The sequence below is a fragment of the Marmota marmota genome, unplaced genomic scaffold (assembly GCF_001458135.2).
Source record: "Marmota marmota marmota unplaced genomic scaffold, marMar, whole genome shotgun sequence".
In the NCBI taxonomy this organism is placed as follows: domain Eukaryota; kingdom Metazoa; phylum Chordata; class Mammalia; order Rodentia; family Sciuridae; genus Marmota; species Marmota marmota.
In genome coordinates this window covers 27,101,181-27,117,793 of record NW_026000221.1, presented here as the reverse complement: position 1 = coordinate 27,117,793, position 16,613 = coordinate 27,101,181, and the positions used below count along the sequence as shown (strand labels likewise).

The window sequence follows — 16,613 nt, the reverse complement described above, 5'->3', positions numbered from 1 at the left end:
GAAGTCATCCAGTCACTAAGGCTTAATAAAAGAATGTGGCTCTGGGTTCTAATTCTCAAAATGTTCTGAGCAATGGTAACATGTTTAGACAGACTCTTAAGTAGATTTATTTAGGGTAACATTATTAATCTATGTTCTGGCCTTATGTTACAACAAATAAAACTAAAAGGCAAACAAATATTTTGTAGCCACAACTTCTAATTGGGATAAAATGAATACCCAATACTTACCGGTTCAGTCTTTTGGGATAATAAATGAATGATTTATTCAAGACTGTTAACAATAAAAATGAGGAAAGACCAGTAACTTCTGATCTTAATTATAAAGCTAAATAGGTACTGAGAATATAGACCACACTAGAGGCTTTATCTTCTAAAAGTATTTATGGTATATTCTGCATTGACTTATAAGGACAACACAGTGAGATGAAAGGGCAATACAGTAATAAGAAAGTAAACTATTAGAATGCAAGGCCTGTAACTATGAATCTTCTGTCAATAATGTAAATAACTTTGAGATAAAAATTCAAATTCTGAGTAAAGAAGAATATTAAAATAAATGTTCTAATAGTGAGTTCTTATTTGCCTTTCAAGAATCATTTGCCAGATGTGGTGGCATACACCTATAATCACAGCTATTGGGAGACTCATGAGTTGGAGACCAGCCTGGGCAACTCAAGACACTTGTCTCCAAAAAAAAAAAAAGGCTAGAGATATAGCTCAGTAATAGCTAGCTCAGTGATACAGCACTTGCCTCAAATATATGAGGGCCTGGGTTCAATCTCTAGTATCAAAACCCCAAAACAAGCAAACAAAAATATAAAATGAAAAATTTTAACATTGGTTTAATTTACCTGCAGAAAAAATTTAAAAAAAATATTTCTCTTTTAGTTGTGGTTGGACACAATACCTTTATTTTAATTATTTTTATGTGGTGCCAAGGATCGAACCCAGGGCCTTGTATGTACTAGACAAGCGCTCTACTGCTGAGCCACAAGCCCAGCCCTACCTGCTGAAGTTTTTAGAAGGAATTTCTGTATTTAAGAAAGAGGCATCCTATTTATGGTATTTTATTTTTTCTCTTGCACTTAACAGCTGCTTAACACTCACGGCATAGGTGCTCTACAAATATACAAAAGGTACTTCCATCTATTAGCAAAGTGGAAATATCTGAATTATTCCTGGATTTAAAGTTTTAAAAAAATTTTTACTTTGAGCCAAGCACAGTGGCACATGCCTGCAATCCCAACAACTTGGGAAGCTAAGGCAGGAGGATTTAAAGTTCAAGGCCAGCCTCAGCAACTTAGAGAGATCCTGTCTCAAAATAAAAAATTAAAAGAGTTGGGGATGTAGGTCAGCGGTAAAAGCCCTCTGGGTTCAATCTCCAGTACCCTCAATTTTTTATTTTGAAATAGGGTATTACTATGTTGCCAGCAATCCTCTTGCCTCGGCCTCCCAAGTAGCTGAGACTACAGGCAAGCACTACCAACTCTGGCTTGAAAGTTTTTTAACATCAAAAATTACTTTGGAAAAAGAGAAATTTGTCATTAATGGTATTATGTAACCCTTACAAGCTGCCAGTTAAAACAACCAAATAAGAACGTCTAAAAGTTCTTATGTAGTATTTCTATTGCCAGGCAAAATATTTACCAACCACTTTAAAAGCAGGTACATTTGGATTCAGGTCACAAAATGTGGCTTTAGAGAATAAAAAAAAAATATGAAAAAGTGATTTGGAACCTCTCTGTTTACTATTTTGATTTCTACTGTATAAAAATGTTGGAAAAACATTTACCTTTGTAATTGTCTCATCAGTTGATTCAAAGCTTCTTGAAGGGGTGTCTGTTCTACTTCTGAAGCAAAGAAGACAGGAAAGGGTATTTTAAAAAGGAAAATTCTAGAGAGTACTATTTCATTTCTATGACTTTATCTACATTCATAAATAATATCTTATACAGAAATTCCATTTATCTTAATATGCTGAAGATTTACAATATCAACGCAAAAACCAAAGCTAATTTAAAGCTCTTATGCAGCAAGAGAAAAATAAGAAAACTTTAGAGAAAATTTCATCAACGAAGCCCACTTTCCCTAGTTGTAAGAATATCAGGCTTTTTATTCAGAACAAATAATTCAGAGTTATTCCTACCTTCTTGTTTGGCTAAAGAGCTTGTGAGAGGCTTCTCAGGGGGCAAGTCTAATCTTACAGGGGTATGACCCTGGAGGTCTTTCTCTGCTTCGTTCTCCACACGGTCTCGATCTCGCTTCTTTTTATCCTCCTAAATGGGACAAAGGTGGATAATTTAGAAATATATCAGAATCAGTACCTTCAAATATATAAGTTGTTTTAATTTCAGTGAGGAAAAAAAGGAAAATACTCTTGTTAATGAAATAATGTATTTTACTGCCATCTACTGGAAAAGGAGAGAATAACATTCAAATAAAAGGATAAAAAAATGCTTCTCTAGGCCAGAAATAACCAATTAGAAAAATAACAGTATTCAAAAAGCAATACAACATACTGAATAAAAAGTATACTAAAAGATGCCCACAACCTTTTGGGACATACCATAAAACATTACTGAGAGTCATAGTAGAAGAGCTGAATAAAGGAGATATACCATGTTCATGAATTCTCTCCAGAGTAATTCATAAATTCAAGATAATACCAATGTAAAACAGAAATTTTCATGGAATTTAACAAGATGAATATATAGTTTACCTTAAAGAGTAGGAGAACAGTTAAATTAGTTTTGGAAAAAGTCACAATAATGTGTCTTGAAAAAAAGACAATGTGGGTTGGACATAAGCATAGGCAAATAGACCAACAGAACAGATTAGAGAGCCAGAAACAGACCCATGCAGATAGGAAAATGTTGGTATATCAGAGAGATGACATTATAAGCCAATAAGGTAGTGGTAGGATAATTGGTCATCTACATGGAAAGAGAAAATAAAATTAGATTATTTATGCAATACTCCAAAGTAAATTCCAGATAAAGATATGTATAACACAAAGCTTTAAAACTTCAGATAAAAAAGTCTTTAAGACCTAAAAGTAGGAAAAGATTTTCTCATATAAGATACAAAAAATAATAAATCTTTAAGGAAAAACTTGATAAATCTGACATTAAAGTTTGGTGCTGCATTAAAACCCATAAACCAAGCCAAAAATCTAGCCATAGACTGAGATAAAGTACTTGAAACACAAATACTCATAAAAGTATGAACTTTTTATTAAAGCATTTCTTTTAAAAATCCATGTAAAAAAGGCAAAAGAAAATGAATAAAGGGTATCAGGGGTAATACACAGAAGTAAGTTGAAATGTCAAGAAACATAAAAACTAACCCAAGCTCCCCCAAACTAAATTAATAATAAACTGAAAAACTAGAAGGCATTTTAAGTCTCTCTGATTGGCAAAAAATAAAATACATGAAAACTACAAGTTTTAATAAAAATGTAGAGAAATGGGGACTTTCATACCTTGCAAATGGGTAAGTAAACAGGGATAATCATTCAGAAAGCAATTAGCACTATCTAGCAAAGATTGCAAAAGCTTTTACCCTATTCTCAGCTATTCCTTTCCAAAGCATATACTCCAGAGAAATTTCTTTTCATAACACATTAAATATAAGTACAAGAATATTACTGAGTAGTTTAAATAATAAAATAAGTGGCAACTACCCAATGACACTAAAAGGAAAACAGATTAGTAAATTATGGCATATTTAAATAGCCAGTAAATAATAAACTAAAATACTGTATCATCATGGGGTATATTCTGAAAATTTCTGGAGAAAAAAACAAAGTTACGGAATCATGTTATAAGATCAGTTATTTAAAGTTTAAAAATGTCTAAGCATATATTCTGATGGGTTTTTTTTTCTTTTTCTTTTCTGGTGGTACTGGGGATTGAACCCTGGGGCACTCTATCACTGAGTTACATCTCCAGTACTTTTTATTTATGAGAAAGGGTCTTGCCAAGTTGCCAAGAGTAGCTTTGAACTTGCGATTCTACCTCAGTCTCTTGAGTCACTAGGATTACAGGCATGTATCACTGCATCTGCTCCTATAAGCATTTATTCTTTAAAGATGTATGCAGAGCTAGTAAAATTATTCTTAAAAAGGCATGTGATGCACACTAAATTCAAGACAGTGGTTTTCTCTAGAAAGAGAGAGAAATGGGATTCTGGAAGGCTACACAGGAGAATTTCTTCACCAATGTCTGTACTCTCATTTCTTAAAAAAAAAGCAAAATAAAAAAATAACAGAAGGCAAAATGCTGAACTCTATCAGTAATTTTGAAGGCAAATGCTAAAGCTGAATGGTTGGTATGCAGGTGTAAGTTTTGGTTATTCTCTCTACATTGCATTTTTGTTTTAGAGATGGGATCTTACTATGTTGTCCAGGCTAGTCTCAAACTGCTGTGCTTCAGAGATCCTCCTACCTCAGCTTCCCGAGTAGCTAAGACTACAGGCATGCACTATCACACACAGCTATTGTACTTTCCATTTTTTAAAACTAAATTTTTTTAAAATACTTTTTTAGTTGTACATGGACACAACAGCTTCACTTTATTTTTATGTAGTGCTGGGGATTGAACCCAGTCAGTGCCTTCACATGAAAGATGAGCACTCTTCCACTGAGCTACAACCTCAGCCCTAAAACTAAATTTTGAAGTAAAATTGCCCCAAATACCCATTTTGTGCTCAAGAGTTCTGAATAGGATCTTATTAACTCAAAAAACAAAAACAAATAAACACCCAAAACACCCCACCAAAGAAAATAAAACCCAACAAACTCAATTCATCACCACCATCTAAAGGTCTTGATAAAAAAACAGAAGGCTAGGCCTTGTTCCCAGAATTACTGGTCCAACAGGTATAGGGAAGAGCCTGAGGGCATGTGGGTATTGCTAGTGCTAAGAATTACTAACAGAGTTTTGCACTCCATTTTCAGGCTCCAAAGCATCTACTATAGAATATGCAATCAGTTTATATTATACAATACTTCCTATTGTGTATTCTGTACCTAAAAAGAGATATTTTATGTCCCTAGACATGGTTTCAAACTGAATTCATCATGCATTTGATCCTGCTATTAATATAGGTTGGCTGGCATCTGGTTCTTACAGCCTTACCACATATTCTGTAGCAGTGATTTTTGTTTTGTAAAGTATGTTACTTTTGCCTAGAAAAACTAGCATAAATCTTTTGTACGTTGGCAGGTTTAGAACATCTAGTCTGTAGAAAAAGACCCCCAGAGACACAAGTTCTTTCCTATTAAATGTGAAATGTGAAGAAAGGACAACTTAAAAGCACTCTCCCAGGGATACAGAACTAGGATCAGGTGCCAGTGCAGAGTCAGCAATCTTTTTTGTAAACATCCAGTTAACATTTAGGCTTTACAGTTCATAAGGTCTTACAACCACTAAACTCTGTTGTTATAGCAATGTAAGCAGCCATTGACTGCTTTTATAAATAAATGGGTGTGGCTCTTTCAATAAAAATGTATTTAAAAAACCAGATAGTGTTGCCAGTTTGTTGACCCAAGGTCTAAGAAGTCCAGCTTCATTCTTAAAATACCCTATGACCTTAAGCAAAGTCATTTACTCTTATTTTTTGTAACTGTAGATGAATGGCATCCCTTTTTTTGTTTATTTTTATGTGGTGCTAAAGCTTGAATCCAGTGCCTCACACATTCAAGGCAAGTGCTCTGCCACTAAGCTACAGCCCCAGCCCAATGTCACTTACTCTTACCAGATCTCTTTACCCCCCAAGATGGAAATTTCATTGTTGATTATTACTAACCCCCATGGCGTTGTAGTGGGGATTGAACCCAGGGGCACTTTAACACTGAGCTACATTCCCATGCCTTTTTATTTTGAGGCAGAATCTCACTACTAAGTTGCTGAGGCTGGCCTTGATCTTGCAATCTTCCTGCCTCAGTCTCCCAAATTGCTTGGATCACAGGCATGTACCACAGCACTCAGTTAAAATGGATATTGTAGCATGCTAGTACTGGTTGGGATCTGGGAGAACTAGCTTCTAATTTACCAACATTTAACTCTGAACAACTTACCCTACTGTTTTAGCCTGTTTCTCATCTATACAAGAGGCTTTCATCTCCACAGGTCTTCTCTACCCCAAATTCTGATCCCATCCTTCTAATTTTCTTTTTTATGATTAAAAATATACTATAGAATCCTATTGTGACTGTTCTGTTGAAGTAACACATTCATGTAAAACCACAAGTTTATGTACGCTTTTATCAGTTATGTAGCTGTTTTATGAGACCCCAGTACTGGTTAGCAGCTAGTGTATCTTGTTATCTAAATACAGAAAACTAAACAAAAATACTGATGCCATTGTAGTATAGCTTTTAAAATGGGTTCAAATTCTGGTTTTGTCACAAATAATGGCAAAGCGATGAGATTACGAATAAACCATATCATTTTTTGGAGTCTAATTTTCTCATCTTTAATACAGATGTAATAATTCAGGACTGTTTGAAGAATTAAATAAGATAGTGTATGTGAAATTTTAGTGTGTTATCTAGCATATAATGAGCAATTATTCATTCATGAGGCTCTATTGTACAGATATAGTGTGATAGGTAAAATGCACATGGTTTTGCTCCAAAGCAGCTCATAATGTAAGAGCAGATTCAGACATTACACAACTCATTAAAAAAAAAAAAAAGATTTCAAGGACAGAATAATTATTGGGTGATCTAATTTGGATTGAAGAAATGGGAAAGGGCTTTTGTATACAAGTTAACATCCAAATTAGAGCTAATGGATAAAGAATCCAAGCAGATTGAGAATGGAGGGGGTGAGTAGGAAAAGTATTGCAGGCAGAGGAAATATCCTTAGTACATGAAGGTCTGAGGTAGGAGAAAGGAACAATAGTCATATCCATAATTACAAACACAATGTTCTTATTTCAGACTAGATTCTAATTTGTCCATGACTCAGTGGAAAGTTATCTTATTAATCTGTAATACTTATAAAGCAAATTTCTGCTCATAGTATTAGTATCACAACACTTGTTGCACTATATTAGAGAAAACATTTGTCTTTTACTGGAGTTTCCTCCAGTAAACTAGAGGCCCCTGTCTTAGTCAACTTTGCATCCTAAGCTCAACAAAGCCTAGTACATAATATTTACTAAGTATGTATTTGTAGTACTAGTTAATTTCAGAAGACAGTATAAAATAGGAACTTGATATATACACCTAGCTGAAGTCCTCAGTAATAAGTATTGTCCTATAAACTGTCTACTTTTGGAAGCAACAACAAAAGTAGCATCCCCTTCATGTATTGTGTGCTTGAAAAAGAGAGCTACTTTATGTCCCCTGTATACATACTCACACTTGCCCATCTTTACACTACTTCATGAAGTAGCCCACAGCACTTATGACTGTATCCATGTATTTTAAAACACAGAAGTGAATAATGTGGCCGGGCATGGTGGTGCACTCCTGTAATCCCAGCGGCTAGGGAGGCTGAGATAGGAAGATGGCGAGTTCAAAAACAGCCTCAGGGCTGGGGATGTGGCTCAAGCAGTAATGCACTCGCCTGGCATGCGCAGGGCGCTGGGTTCGATCCTCAGCACCACATAAAAAAAAATAAAAAATAAAGATGTTGTGTCCACCGAAAACTGAAAAATAAATATAAAAAAAACCCTCTTAGAAAACAAACAAACAAACAAACAAAACAGCCTCAGCAGTGGTGAAGCACTAAGCAACTCAGTGAGACCCTGTCTCTAAATAAAATACAAAATAGGGCTGGGGATGTGGCTCAGTGACCCTGAGTTTAATCCCTGGTAGCCCCCTCCCCCCCCCAAAAAGTGTAGAATATGAATATCTAATGTGTAAATTTTTTTTAGTTGTAGTTGGACACAATATCTTTATTTTATTTATTTATTTTTATGTGGTACTGAGGATCAAACTCAGAGCCTTGCACATGGTAGGCAAGTGCTCTACCACCGAGCCCCAGCCCCTAATGTGTAAATTTAATGTGCAAAACAATTTCAGAATTCCCCTTTAAAAGCTGATTTTAGAATCCAATAAAAATTTAGTTCCACTACTTTGTAGCTATGCCTCATTTTTGGCCTTAGGTTGAAAGCAGCATTCACTACACAGGTGAGCTGTTGCCTCTATGATGATATCCCCTAGCTTTCCAAGGCCGAATGAGAAACACATCTCCTTGGACTTCTGGAACATTTTATTCAAACCTCTATTAGGATTAACAGGCTATAAAGTTTATTTAACCTTTGTAGTTGATTCCCCAGCCCAACTCTGAACTCCTGTAGAATTCATTCACCCATTCTCCCTTCCTTTTCTATCATCTATCTTCTTCATGTGAGCCTAGTACAGTCTGGCTAGAAGACAGGCATCTGAACCAATGAATAAGCACACTTCTGTCACAGGAGCAACACTACTCATCTGCCCTTAGTCTGAGTTCTTCCTTCTTGGAAGATCTTCTGTGATTAAAAGCACAATCTCAGGAGAGATGCACATTAGAACAGCATTGAGAAAGAGCGAGGATTTTCTGTCAATCTGGGAAAGCCATAATGGCTGAGATCCTGGGTGTGGCAGATGTGACACCAAATGAGTCAATGAATCATGTTTTGATGGAATTCCCATCCTGTTTAGTACCATCAGTCGCCTGCTGTTCTTTTCCTCACTAGGGATAAGCTACTTTATATTCTGTGCCTCAGTTAACTAAGCAATTCAGTGAACTACTACTAATAGTACCTACCTTATGGAGCTGCTTTTAAGAGTTAAAATAATAAAACTACATTAAGAACTTAGAATACTAACTGGCATACAGCAAACACTCAGATGTTAGTTTTTATGAGTATATAACCCCTTTGGAACCTAGTATAGTGCTTTAATAAAACAGTACTTATTGGAATTTATTGTGTAGTAGTTTTAAATTTTCATTATAAATTTTACTCTCAGCCTTATAAATAAGAATATATCTGTCAATGCTTTCAATTTTTAAACAATTTAAAAATGACTATCCTTTCTTATTAATTTCCCTAGAATGAGACTAATTTATTATCTTTAAAACATCTACACCTGCAAAGCCATTAAGACATCATTTGGGTCAGGACTATGCTTTTTAGAAGAGTAGGTGCGTTTCATAAAGGAATGCAGACCTCTCACCCGAGCTATTTCAATAAAATGTTTTCAAAGTACATCTCCTTCCGCAGACTCTACTCTTTTCAACAGTATTACATACTGTTAACACATTAGTAAGTCTCAATTTTTATCACAATCACTCTTCCACTAGGAAGTTTCTGACTCCCCACTTCCTACATAATCAACTTCAAATTCCTTACTCTGTCATCTTTACTGTCTTTCAGATCATATTCTATACTCTCCTTCATGTATTCTATGTTTAAAAAGAGAGCTACTTTATGTCCCCTGTACCTATCCTCACACTTGCCCATCTTTACATTATATGGACTTCATGAAGCAGCCCATAAAGTACAATACTTATGACTTTATCCCATCTGTGAAAATACAAAAGTGAATAATGTGAAACGAACACTTCTACGATTGGGCCATTTTCCTCAGACCATACAGATGACATCATGTTAACTGAATATGCAGAGGAATACAGTAAATTCTGATTTCTAAAGTACGATTTAAATGCTACTTCCTAAGTCCTCTTGATGATCCCTGTGACTTCTGGAGCTTCAGAACTAGAACTCTGTTTCTGTTAGGGCAGACTTTATTCTTCCACGTATGTGGGGAGAGGTTGTTGTTCAACTCTATTAAAAAGACCTCTTTTTTTTGAAAGTGGTACTGAGGATTGAACCCAGCGCCTCACACATGCTAGGTGAGTACTCTACCACTAAGCTCTATCCCCAGTCCTTTTTATTTTATTTTGAGAGAGGGTTTGCTAAGTTGCCTAGGCTGGCCTCAAACCTGTGATACTCCTACCTCAACTAAAGATCTAAGAGGCAGTTCTTGTTCTGTTACTAACAGCATGACTCTGGGCAAGTTATTTAACCATGCTGAGCTTCATTTTTCTTATTTGTTAAAAAAAAAAGAAGAAGAAAATAACATGATCTAACAATTCTACTTCTGGGTATACATTCAAAAGAACTGAAAATGGAGTCTCCAAGAGATTTTTGTACAATTCATGTTCATAGCACCATTATTCATATACTAGCCAAAAGGTGGAAGCAAACTGAATGTCCACCAACTGATGAACAGATAAACAAATTGTAGTATATCCTCACAATGGATTATCATTCAGCCTTAAAAAGGAAGGAAGTTCTAACACATGCTTCAACACAGATGAATGTTGAGGACATTATGCTAAGTGAAATAAGCCAGTCACAATAAGATAAATATGATTCTATTATGTGAGGTATCTAAAATAATCAAACTCATAATAACAGAAAGTAGAATGGTAGTTTCCGGGGCTGAACAAAGGGAAAAAAATTGAAAGTTGTTTAATAAATTTGAAAAAGTTCTAGACATCAGCTGCACAACATAAATATACTTAACATTGTACTGTACATTTAAAAATGGTCAAGATGGTAAAATTCTATGTGAATAATACAATTAAAAATAAAGAAATTATGATATCAGATCTCTCAAAATTATGGTAAGACAATATATATAAAGCACTCAGTATAGAACCTAGCAATGTAATATGTGCTAAATAAGTAGCAATTGTTATTTGTAAATTATACGTGTAATTTTTAATAGTCACAATGGAGCTACAGATGTGTGTACACATGTATGTGTGTGTATATATCAATGGATTTAAAATTTTTTTTTTTTTAGTTGTAGTTAGACACGATGCCTTTATTTATTTATTTACTTATTTTTATGTGGTGCTGAGGATTCAACCCGGCACCTCGCATGTGCTAGGCAAGCGCTTTATGCTGAGCCACAATCTCAGACCTTAGGGATATTTCACTTAAAATAATTTTATAAACTCTTCTACTGGAAACTGAACCCATGAACTTGCATGCACTAGACAAACATTCTGTCAGTGAGCTACAGTTCCAGCCCTTATTTGAGACAGAATCTTGAAAAAATGTTGTCCAGGTTGGCCTTGAATTTACAACCCTCCTGCTTCAGCCTCCTAAGTAGCCGGGATTAGAAGAATGTGTTATCATACCCAACAATTGTCATTTTATCAACATACTAGCCTACACAAAATTTTACACATTGAACCTTAGTTTTACTTAACTATTCTCTTGTGCATATATTACTCAATCAAATGATATGAACACCTTTTATTCACAAGTGATTATTTTACTTTTTTTGGGGGGGGGGTATACCAGGGATGGAACTCAGGGGTACTCAACCACTGAGCCACGTCCCCAGCCCTATTTTGTATTTTATTTAGAGACAGGGTCTCACTGAGTTCATTAGGGCCTTGCTATACTGCTGAGGCTGGCTTTGAATTCACTATCTTCCTGTCTTCACCTCCTGAGCCTCTGGGATTATAGGTGTGTGTCATTCCACCCACTTATTTTTACCTTTTATGAGAATATGTGACTTGAAATGTTAAGTATGAATTTCTACAAATGTTAATTTTTAGTAATGTTGTAAGACTTAATCCTGGGCAGGGGATGTAGTGTAATTGGTAGAATATGTGCTTAGCATGCTCAACAATGCCCTGGACTTGATTCCTCGTACCACAAAAAAACCACCACCAAGAATTAAATTATACAATTTTTTGGCAATTGCTCAGCATCCAAACACATAAGGAAAAAATAATTCAACCCACTTCTATAGGAATGGTATCTAGATTATGAACTGATTAAACCAAGGCATGCTGTACTCTTAATGCTCTGGTCAGAATTAAATTCTGCAGCTCTACAGAAAGAAATACTAGTGATCGTATCTGTTGAGGCAGTTTAAACTTTAATGTTGTCAACAGAGCCTTCCTAATGAAAAGAAAATCACCACTTAACTAAGACAACTTTGAAAAGTTAGAGGGTTTTGTGTTGTACATTTGTGTGTTTCTGTGTGTCCCCTAAACTATCTTATTTTTCTAAGTACCAGATTTCTGATTTTTCTTCCTGAGGTTTGGGGGATTGAACCCAGGGCCTCACACAGGCCAAGCAAGTGCTTACCACTGAGCTACATACCCAGCCGTTTCTATTTTTTAATTTTGAGACAGGGTCTTGCTAAGTTGCTGAGGCTGGCTTCATTTGTGATCTTCCTTTTAGCCTACTGAGTAGCTGGGATTACAGGTATGAACAGCTACACCCAGATTCCTAATTTTTGGCAGGGTACCGTGCCCTCACTCATTCTTTTCAATTGAAAGACAAGATCTCCTGGATTCCCTATCAACTAGAGTGGCCACGTGATTAACTTCTGCTTAATGAAACAGAAGCAGAAGTCATGTATGCCTTTTAGAAAAACATTTTAAAAAGAAAAGGTGTAATTTATTCTTTTTATGTGCTCTTCTTCCATTCTACTGCATGCAACTAAGAGTCACCAACTACTCAGAACCACACTTCATGGGCTGCTTTGATGATGGGTGTCACACAGCTGAGTTTTCAAGAAGAAACCAATGACTCCTAAAGCTCCCTGAAGATCCAGAACACAGCTCAGAGAGCCAACCTCTTCTGGAGACTTCGTCCCTAGGTAACACCAGCAAACAAAACAAAAAAGAACCCCAAACATACCACTCTCCCCATGACCAGTCTGGTCTAGAAAAAAGGGATGACCCAAAAAGCTTCTACAGAAACTATAATACCCCAGAATCTGAAAATGTCCTGTGGTTCCTAGTCTTGAGTCCTGGAAAAGTGGAAATTTGGGCAAATGTGCTTCACTCCTCGTCCACCTACTTATACTACATTATTACAGCCAGATGAAACTGTGGATGCAAATACATCTTAGTTTGCAATGGCATCAAAATATAAGGTGGCTAACGATAATCACACAGTTAAGAAAGGGCAGCCTGGGGGCTGGGGATGTGGCTCAAGCGGTAGCGTGCTCGCCTGGCATGCGCGGTGCGCTGGGTTCGATCCTCAGCACCACATACAAATAAAATAAAGATGTTGTGTCCACCGAAAACGAAAAAATAAATATTTAAAAAAAAAAAAAAAAAAAAAAGGACAGCCTGGTTAGAACACAGAGGGGGAGATTCCAGGATCCTATCCTGAAGATATCCTTATAAAAGTGTACAAAAGTTTGTTAAATGAGGCTCAATGCAGCACTTCTTACAACAAATAGTAGTATTAAATAAAATAACATCTAGCACATCCATAAACTAAATATTATGTAGTTAATAAAAATGAGAAAGTTGATAAAACAAGTTAATAGTGTTATGGCAGTAGCTGCCAGAACTAGAACCAAAAATAGATAAAATGGTCACTTCAACTTCTATTTAATCAAGATGACAGCAAGAACAGGGAACAAAAGAGGCAACAGTAGATGAAAGGTGTCAACTCACTTGAGAGATGGAAGGCAAATGGAGGAGTGCAGAACAGAGAGAGCAAGAAACTATCTATGTGCAAAGTGCTGGATGCCTATGACAATAGCCAAGATCCTAGGACCCTGGAAAAGCTCTGAACTTGGAGACATGAAGAATCAGAGTCTCCAGACCTTGAGATGAGTCAAAAGTTGGGAGAGATGCTTGAGTGAAAGCAGAGAATTTAATAGTAAGAGTAGTAAGAGCTTCAGCACTCTTTCCCCTGGTTGCTTTCAGAAATTCTAGCAGTCAGGTAAAATCGTACTCCCAGGAAGAGGGAACTTTTCTCTGGAGAAAGTGAGAAACTCAAAGAAAATATCTGTAAGATATAAACATCTGGGGGCCGGGGTTATGGCTCAGCGGTAGAGCACTCATTTAGCACATGCGAGGTGCTGGGTTCGATCCTCAGCACCACATAAAAATAAATAAAATAAAGGCATTGTGTCCAACTACAACTTAAAAAAAAAAAAAAAAGATGTAAACATCTGAGGGATTTCCCCATCAAAATATCAGATCCCTATTTGGTCGCTCTATAGGGAAATCCAGCAACTGATAAACTGTGTCTAGGCACAAAGTATTTATCAGCTCGCTCTTCTATGCTATAGGTTTAAATATAAATAGATAATTACAGGACAGTTTTACCATAATAGAGACATAGCCTGAAGAACTTGGGTGATAAAGACAATATGATGGGACCAAAAGAAAACTAAAGGGGAAAAAAGGGAAAAAAAATACTTTAATATCTTCAGAGAAAAGAGATATACTGCATATAAAATAAAAAAGAAGATGCTATTTAAAAAGGACAACAGTTTCTTAGAAATTCAAAACATAAGATTTGAAATAAAATACAATAAAAGAAGATAAACTTCAGAGGCTTTCCTTGAAGAACATAGAAATCCAAGAGAGGGATACATAAAAAAATTAAGAGGACTGATTCAGGAGTTCAATATCTAAATGACAAGGGTTCCAGAAAGAGAGGAGAGAGAAAATGAAAGGAAGGAAATTGTGATCCTTCCAGGAAACATCTCTGATGGCATAAATAGCCACTGTGAAAGTTAAAACACTGAAGACAAAAGGAGGAGTATTCCAAAAGTCCCAAAGAAGCAAATATAGGTCATACACAAAGGACTAAGAATCAAAATGGCACCAGACTTTTTTTTTTTTTTTTTGCAGAGGTGATTGTGGTGCTGCTGCTGCTAGAACTTGAACCCAGGGCCCTGTACATGCTAGGCAAGAGTACTGTCACTAAGCTAACCCCCAGCCCTATCAACACTCTTTTGAACAGCAAAACTGGGAAGCCAGAAGAAAATAGAGCAAAACCTCTAAAATTCTGAGAGAAAGTAATTTTCAATCTAAAACTCCATACCAATTTAAACATTCAACCCATATGAAGAATCTACAGGGAAAGAGTAAAGATTTTCAAACATGTAAGAACTCATAAAAAATGTAACTATGCATGCTTTCTTAGAAAGTTTCTAAACCAACACTCTACCAGAGCAGAAAAAGGGAAAAATGAAGAAAGAGGAAGACATAGGTTCTAGGAGACAGGCAAAAGGAGCCCCAGTGAGTAACTAAACCAGTTTTCATCTGAAAAACATGACACAGATGGGTTTTTCAAAGATATTAGTTTGGGAAGCATTAATAAGTGATAAACCAATGAAGCAATTAACTAGTCAGTCAAGATCAGCTCTGTATTTGTACACTGTACTTATCTCTAGAGAATAATAATTTAAAGTAATTACAAATATTTATTTAACCAATACTTGTGATTCACCAATATGGTAAGAATGGAGGTAGGTGATTGGGGGTGTGGAGCAGTACAAGAATGCAAATTTAAATTCTTCTGTAACATCAGTAAGATATAATAGAGAGGATTGCTTGTTGTTAAAAGCCTTGAATACTCTTAACTTTTTAAAAGTACATTCATGAATAATTTAATTATTAATAAAAATTAATTTAAAAAACAGCTGGTTGCTTCTGGAAATGGAGATGATATAAGGCACTAGGGTGAAGAAAGGATATTTAAAATTTTGTCACTTCTGTATTACGAAGTATGAAGATTATATGTACATGATTTTTATAATTTAGAAAAGATAATGGAAACTTTAGATAAACTGTATGTTGACACAGTATAGCTAAAGTCAATAAAAACTGGATCAGAAATTAATAGATTTAAGAAATTCCAAAGAGAAAATCTCTAAGACTGGGTGACTTACCAGTGTTTAACTACACGCAATAAGACACTTTTGTTGTACAAAATCAACCTATGCAAAGATTTACCTTCAAGATAGAGTAACTGACTTTACTAAGCCACTCAGTGGCAGGTTAAACTTGGGAAGTACCCGAATTCTGGGATAATTCCAGATACATACTTGTTTATCCTTGGAAAGACAGTTAATTAGATTCCATTCACTTTGGAAAGGACTACTTTTGACAAACCTAGAACACAGAGGCTTTCTTGAGTGTGACTTTTTACTCTTCTTAGATGTTTAAAAGTGTTCTTGGAAGCAGTTGCTCCAAAGCCACTTAAACATCTGAAGCGTGAACACTGTTGAAACTCACTGATTCAATTTTCTACTCTGCCCCGCTCCACCTCAAAACACGCCAGATTTTACAGGCGCTTCAGTGTCGCACTGGACACAGAGATGAAGCCGGGTGGGCACTGGACAACTGAGCCAGCCGAGCCTTCAGCAAAGCTGAAACAATGCAACCAGTTTACCTTAACTCTTCTCCGTTTTCTCCCCTTTTCTTCCCCGGGAACCTGCTTTTCTCCTTTCTTCCTCTTTCTCCGCTTTCTGTCCTTATGTTTGTCATGGTCGTTTTTGTCTTCGAAGAGGCTGGAGTCGTGCCCCGAGCTGCCGGTGGAGAGCTCGGTGACTTCGTTCCCTCCCACTTTTAGGACCAGCTTCAAAGGCTTCTCTACATACTCTGAAACAAAAGGAGTGCGCCTCGGTTAGAGGGGGCACTGGCCGTCCAGCGGGGCGCCAAGGCGCAGCCAGGCCGCGGAGCTCGCACGCGTGGGCACCCGAAGCACCTGCTGAATGACAGACCCTGGCCACCCGGGGCTGCGCCTCCCGCCCGAACGCCCCCGGGCCTCTCGGGCCGACCTCTTTAGGGGGGGGCCCCCGGCTTGCCGGAATGCCGCCCGCCG

The 16,613-nt window shown here is 36.6% G+C and overlaps 1 protein-coding gene across 1 annotated transcript in view; it reads right to left on the bottom strand.

Annotated features, from left to right (window-relative positions):
• Positions 1–16,415, bottom strand: part of Brd7 (bromodomain containing 7) — a gene marked incomplete at its 5' end in the record, with an annotated part of 39,125 nt that extends 22,710 nt beyond the window's left edge. Inside the window, 3 exons of the mRNA XM_048792224.1 lie at positions 1,795–1,852; positions 2,149–2,278; positions 16,182–16,415. Of these exons, the coding sequence (XP_048648181.1) occupies positions 1,795–1,852; positions 2,149–2,278; positions 16,182–16,415 (422 nt within the window). The remainder of the gene's footprint in view (positions 1–1,794; positions 1,853–2,148; positions 2,279–16,181) is intronic.
• Between the last annotated feature and the right edge of the window lie 198 nt (positions 16,416–16,613).